The sequence below is a fragment of the Pelmatolapia mariae genome, linkage group LG7, assembly GCF_036321145.2.
Source record: "Pelmatolapia mariae isolate MD_Pm_ZW linkage group LG7, Pm_UMD_F_2, whole genome shotgun sequence".
Lineage (NCBI taxonomy): Eukaryota > Metazoa > Chordata > Actinopteri > Cichliformes > Cichlidae > Pelmatolapia > Pelmatolapia mariae.
Window position 1 is genome coordinate 40,742,097 of NC_086233.1, and position 6,792 is coordinate 40,748,888.

At 39.2% G+C, this 6,792-nt stretch overlaps 1 protein-coding gene across 1 annotated transcript; it reads right to left on the bottom strand.

The window, feature by feature from the left end:
- On the bottom strand, nt 1–4,783 carry cav2 (caveolin 2). Its single transcript, XM_063480931.1, has 3 exons — nt 4,532–4,783; nt 4,081–4,268; nt 1–3,016 (listed from the first exon to the last, which is right to left on the bottom strand). The coding sequence occupies exons 1-3, from the start codon at nt 4,679–4,681 to the stop codon at nt 2,866–2,868; spliced, it is 489 nt and encodes a 162-aa protein (XP_063337001.1). The 5' UTR covers nt 4,682–4,783; the 3' UTR covers nt 1–2,865.
- Nucleotides 4,784–6,792: the final 2,009 nt, after the last annotated feature.

The following is a 6,792-nucleotide window of genomic DNA, read 5'->3' on the forward strand; positions in this document are numbered from 1 at the left end:
GAAAAAAAAAGATCTTTATTTTTGTCATGAAGGACATATTTATTGTTAAAATAAGAGTTTCATTCCAAAATGTGTCAATGTTGTGTAAAACAGTAACCAGAAAAAATAAAATCAAACTCATAAAAGTAGCATCATTACTGTTAAAAGTAAAGTAGTTTAAGTAGTTTTACTTTAGTGACAAGTGAATACCTTACAGTATTATAACCTTTTTGTCTTTAATGAATATATAGCCTGCGCTAGAATAAAAAGCCCAGATGAAATGTTGTGGTTTCATGCTGCTGCTGCACACAACTGTCTTCCACCTTGAGTTGTACAACTCTACTTTAATGGTCATCCAAGAGCTGAACACAAAGCCCAATAAAATGCATTGAAACAAAGCATTGCATCATACAGCGTTCAGCTTTTTGATTTAAATGTTCAGCAGGTTAGCCAGCAGTGCAACCACCAGTACATGCCAATGTAGCTTTTATTTCAACTGATTCATCTTCCTTGAAAAATCTGAATTATGATCTACTATAAACTTAATTGCACTGAACAAGTTTAACTTTTGTTGTGTGTCCATTTCGGATGAACCCATTTTACTATCTCCAACAAGAGACTACAACGTTAGCGACTAGCTTCTAATGAAACTATAGCATCTACTTAAAAATTCTGATATTTGTTACAAGACTACAAAGGACTGCAGAAACTCAAATATGTGGAAATGTTGGTCAGTGTCACCTGGATGTAGCATCTGTGAGCCACAACAGTGAGATAATACAGTATGTGAGAGGTATACAGGCATTTTAGCTTGCTGTCAAGTTTTTCAGACTTCAAACAGTAAAAGCAACTAACCAAGCAACAACATACACATTCTCATCCCGAGGCACCAAACAGGAGGTATAGCTGGAAATGTATACCCATCACTCACTGCTTGGTAGTGTAAGATTATAAACTAAAGCTCTGAAGATCAGTCCAAATGGCAGCAAATGACCTAGTGTTTCCTTAGTTGGAATCCTAATCAGGTATTTTTATGAGAGCTGATGCAAAACCTTAAAGGCTATTTTGAATTTTCAGTGTGATAATCCATCCATCCATCCACTGCAGGGTGGAAAGGTTCTGGAGTCTATCCCAGCTGTCAGAGAGTGGGAGGCAGAGTACATCCTATAGATCACCAGTCCACCCCAGAGCTAGCACAGAGACACACAGTCATCCAGGCTTAGTCAAACCTACAACCAATCTAGAACCACTAAGCAACTCAACATGCATGTCTTTGGGCTGTGGGAGGATGCCGGGCACCTGGAGAGAACCCACGCAGGCACAAGGAGATCATGCAAACTGCATACAGAAAGGCCACAGCTGGCCAGCAAATTCATATCTCTTGCAGCGATGCAACAGTGCTAGCCACTGTGCTTCCCTGTATGTTGTTACAAAAGTAGTCACAGATTTCTAAAGAAGAGGAAATGTAACAACCATCTCATTACTGGAATGAACATATGTTGTTCAGTTCTGTCAGTGGCTTTGACAGAAATAATTTCTTTTGACGCTCTGGAAATGAGAGGGGATGTGAGGACTATATCAAAGTTTGGTTTTAGACCATGAGTGTCTAAGGTGGGTTTGCACTTGACAGAAGTGCACAGTGAAAACAGTACAAAAGCAAACAGACATATAAGCATGTACCTGACACGCAGACCTGACTGCTGCACTGATGCTTTCAATAACACATTTTAAACTTTGGACTGTGCAGATCATTACAAGTAGGAGCTGTGCAAGCTTATATTTCAAATTAAACATTTATCAAAACCACTCCAAAATGGTAAAAATCATGTCATTTTTAAAATGAATTCCAGCTGTAGAAGTATTCCAAATCCCAGCTCACTAAGCTGCTGTGCTGCAGTAAACAGAGCTTATCTAAAATGCATGTACCACAGTCTCACTCAGCTCAACCAAGGCTTCAATCGAATGAAATACGGAACTCCTTCATCACACTGTAGTAAAGTCTTTTGATGTCAGTGTCTGTCAATCAAGAATTAGTTGTCCCATAAATAATAAATTAGAAAGGCCCCTCTAAAATGATCTACAATCCTGTTTATATAACATAATTAAATAACTGTATGCTCCATAGGTAAGCAAATGCCCATTATTATTGCTGATACAGTAAAATAAGGCCGCAAATGTGCAACAAGCTGCTTCATAGCACTTAATATTCCAATAAACTGCTCTTGAGCAAACTATTCGGTTCATTACATTAAACTTCCAGCTGAATGCTTAATAATATACACAATATATATAGATAAAAAAGCAAAAATATTACATCTCTTAGCAAGTCAGCAATATGTTAGGTTGAACAGCAACAATTTTCACAACTCTGCCACCCACAAAGTAATGGAATGACAAACATTTTTTGGTCACAATCAGCAAAACAGCTCCATTTTGGGTGGCGCACACAAGCTGTCTGCAAAGATATGAGGGTTTCATTAGATGACTGCATGTGCAGATTTGCTTATTTGCAAGTCATTTTATTTGTATCGCAAGTCATTTTATTTGGGTTAGTGAAATATGTTCATAGCATATCTTAAATTTCTAATTTTCTAATGTTTTAACCTTGTTTGACTCAGACTGAACACAGGTGTGTTTTTGCTGTTTCAAACCATGCGGTTCATTTGATGCGTTGTGAGAAAAAGCAGATCAGATTATATGTTTGACAAACTTAGCCCTCATGGCCACATTTTTCAAAAAATGAATCTACAGAATATTACTCTGCAATAACATCCACCAGGATATCATATTTCACTTAGAGCTGATGTATCCTACTCGCTTCAGTCACTCTTTCGTCACTGACTCTAGTCCCCCCGGCACATTTCTTTCTCCCCAGGGACAGAAGTTTCAGTTTTCTGTAGCCTTGACTTGAATGGAGGACAAGATCTTCCCCATACTGTGGAAAAGCGGTGCTACAAGAATGTCCGTCAGACTCCTCCACACAATGTGGATAGACGGTAAGAGCATCATGAAGCTCTGGATCATAGGCATCACCACCCTGGAGGAAGAAGGTCAGAGGGTCACTTTTCTAGGCATGGAGGTTCACAGATTTCTGTTTTAAACTAATGTCTGGTATTTGTGTTGCCAGAACAGTTGCTCTTGTTATTGTCTCATCTGTTAAAAATGTTTATAGGTCCTGTCTAGAAAAAGATGAAAGATGGTCATCATACTGCATTTTGAAGTTTGTTTCAGTGTATTGTGAAGCTATTTCCTCCCTTGGTATAACACCCCCTGTGTATGGTCTCCCACCCAAACATTCCTGATACACTGCCCTGTTCTGGTGATGCCTACCTGTGCCTGACTTTCTCTTAAGCTTATAAGCCCCAAGAGAGCTCAGTTAGGTGAAAGTTCATGTAAAAATTACTCTACAGTGCTCTGTGCACATCTAAAGAATGTCCCACTCTGCTCTGAAAACAGGCTCCAAATGCTGCTAGAGCACCCTCTAACTGACGTGGGACATAGGACATTTTTTTCCATCACTACTAGGGGAACTCAATGTTCCTCACAACTTTCCATAAGGTGTTCATTACTCCACATAAAATGTTGTTTCATCAAATAGACTCTTTGGGTTTTGGTTGAAGCTCATGAGCGCTATTAATTCCAAAAACCTAGCAGCACCTGGGTGCTGCAGACATATAGAGCTGACATAAGCATGACATAATTTTCCAAATATAAGAACAAATTGCTGACATAATGTTTCAATGCCACACTGGATATGATGTTGACTGTAAAAATAACCTGTGTCAATGTTTGCCTAAAGAGCAGAACAAATATAGTGGAAAGCTGCAGGAGTTCATAATGTTGATGCGATGATCTAAACAAGGTAAACAGAACAAGGTAATAATTAATGTAACACTCTTGGAAATGTTGATATTTTGCATACTAGTTAATCTTTATGAATTAAGATGTCTTCTCTACAAATATTCTACTAATCTACTGTAAGTTCACTGCTTCTCAACATTAACTTGGTACAGTGGGATCATTTGTGTGTTCACATATTGTTGTCTGAAAATACTGTTTAGCACAACATCGGGACCTTGCTGCCTGAGAACAACTCCTTACCAGATGTGAACACAGCTGAGCACTCCAAAGACTATCCCGAGGATGAAAGCCACGGGCACAGCAAGTAGAGTAGTCAACAGGCGGTAAAAACCGAATTTGACCAGCTCAAAGGTGGCGTGGCTTCCAATCCACACTCTGTCAAAACTGTGTGTGGAAATGGGCTCCGCGATGACATCTTCAAAACCCACCTGTTAGGTCACAAAAGTCATAGGGCAAGCAATAAAAATATAATCAGTAAACCGAGTCAGGAAAGTGTTTGAATGTGATGGATTAATGCGCAGGCAGCGACTTCCAGGTATTCATACTGCAGATTAACAATCTTGCAGTCAACGGGACTACAAAAAGCATCCAACAATAGTGCAATAGGCTATACAAGTAATTCATCTGGACAGCCTTCACCTTTTGTAGTTTCAATTTCAAAGTATCACCCAACACATCGCACAGACTTTACCTTCAGATGTGGGTTGATATCGTTTGGATCTCTGTCGGGTGACGCTGTATACACTTTCCCCTTGTTCGATAGAATGGGCTCTATCGATCTGTTGAACTCATCTTCGTCCATAATTATGCTGGTATCCAATTTCTCCTTCTCTAAACCCATTTTGTCGAGTCAGGCCGGGAGACGGTGCAGGGAGAGCGGCTGGTGACGGTGCGCTGTGCGCTGTGCGCCGGACTCAGTGGCACCCCGCCCCGTACGGAAGTCAGCGCAGCGTGGAGCAGAGGAGACACAACAAGCCCAAAGTCACTTCCCTAGAGCATTTCAACATTCTAGCAATGAGAGACGCCACTGTGCACTTTACTGGACTTGTATCATGAGCCATTGAGTCCCAACAGTCCTCAGGGTTAAATACTGGCTAAACAAACTAGCCTTTTATAGACATGTGATTGAGTGCGATTATTACACAGCCTGCAAGGCTTTTCTTCTCACAGCCCCAAAACTCATATTTATATATATAAAAAGTTTGTTATTTGTGAAGTTTTTCTAAAACAAACAGCGATGCTTTGGGAAATGCACCCATCTACATTCCATGTCTGCTTTGCTCCAGGCCTTTTATTTTGGAAAGGTACACCAAGATGTTTATTGCCACAATAATTAGTAATTTACAAAGCCTGGTTATTATTGTTGAGCACAATGTTCCACCTGTTGAGCTGATTTACCACATATTTTCTCTTTTGGTTTTTGGTCTGCATAGATTTATTGCCCTCTGACTCTTTCATGCTCTGAACCCACCAGCCAACATTGTTAGAATAACTGCAGGTCTTCAGATGTCTAAAGAGGAACAACAACAGGAAGACATTCTCCTCAGGCTCATGGAGAAGAATTCGCTTCTGAAGACAAAAGTTTTACAACTTCAGAAAGTTGGTTGGGGTTAACTTTGAGCCATTTTGTGATGCTTGTGATGCTGCTAAACTGCAGTTAAAATATGAAGATATGGTTATCGAATCATAATAGGACAAGAGGGTGGTAGTAGCTCAAGAAGGAAAACAAGTCATCTACTAATTGTATGGTTGGTGGTTCAATCCCTGGCTGCTCTAGTCTGCATGCCAAACAGCTAGATGTTAACCAAGTTGCTCTCCAATGCGTCCATCATTGTATGAATGTGTGTGAATATTAGTTAGAAAGCACTTGCATTAAATAGACAAGTTGACCAAAGCAGAAAAGTGCAGTCTGTTTACACACTTGTGTGTTTTCAGGAGTTAGTAAACATGATACGTGATTTCAGTTTTCTTAAACAGTTCAGTGTGTTCAGTTTGTCATATCTTCAACCGTGAAAATATCTGAATGTTTGGGAAAAGAAACATTTAAAACCAACTAAATGTTAATATTCAGGATACGAAAGACATGAAATTACGCTACTGTATCAGTGGTAGCATTGTACATCTACCAATGAGCTTTCAGCAGAAACTGAGACAGATTTGATTGTTTAATCTCTCCTATGCACTTATCTCTAAAAAAAGATGCTCTAAGTATTTTTCTTTTCTTTTCAAAGTCCTGTAAGAACAAGATTATTACTAGTGCCTTCTAAACTGCTAGAGAAAACAAAACATGCTCTGGAGTGGGCTGGGAAAAAAATACAGAAAAATGTGTTATTTACCAATAAATGTCAGACAGTAGTGGCGATAATAGAAAGGTATATTATATACAGGTATATATAGAAGACAAACTGAAGACAGAATGATACCAAAGTGTATTAAAGCCAAACCCAAAGTAAACCACAGTGTTGGCAATATTGAAGTTTAGTAGTGTTTTGTGTCCTACTGAGTCTTATACCTGCAATGAATCGACACCACTCTTACCAAAGAGAAGTGGAACTTTTTTTGTCCAAATACCTACTCCACCCTCTTCTTTGTTGTGGAAAAAGGATTACTATTGCAGGAGTCACTTGATGACCAAAGAAGACTAAAGAGTGCTGACTGTGGTGGACTCTCCTCTACAGTCACTTAACCGCAGCCTCAGTAAACAAACCAAAGATTTCTGAAGCTCATTGGAAAATTGACGGATCGTGCTGTGATAGCATGGATTATGTGATTTTAAAGGGGTAAACAAAAGAAAGAAATTATTGCATATATGTTCAATGTGATAGTATATGAAGGATAGGTATGCTGTAGTTTTTGCAAACAGGAACAAAACACATTACAATATAAATAAGGACAAAAGGTCAACATAAGCTGCCTCAAACACAGGTGATGCACACCAGCCTTAACAAATAA

What these genes read in the sequence shown, in the direction of transcription:
- cav2 (XM_063480931.1), bottom strand. Translation starts at nt 4,681, where the DNA reads ATGGGTTTAGAGAAGGAGAAATTGGATACCAGCATAATTATGGACGAA. An exon ending in ATATCAACCCACATCTGAAG is followed by an intron (nt 4,269 to 4,531) that starts GTAAAGTCTGTG and finishes GTGACCTAACAG; the next exon opens with GTGGGTTTTGAAGATGTCAT. An exon ending in CTCAGCTGTGTTCACATCTG is followed by an intron (nt 3,017 to 4,080) that starts GTAAGGAGTTGT and finishes TTCTTCCTCCAG; the next exon opens with GGTGGTGATGCCTATGATCC.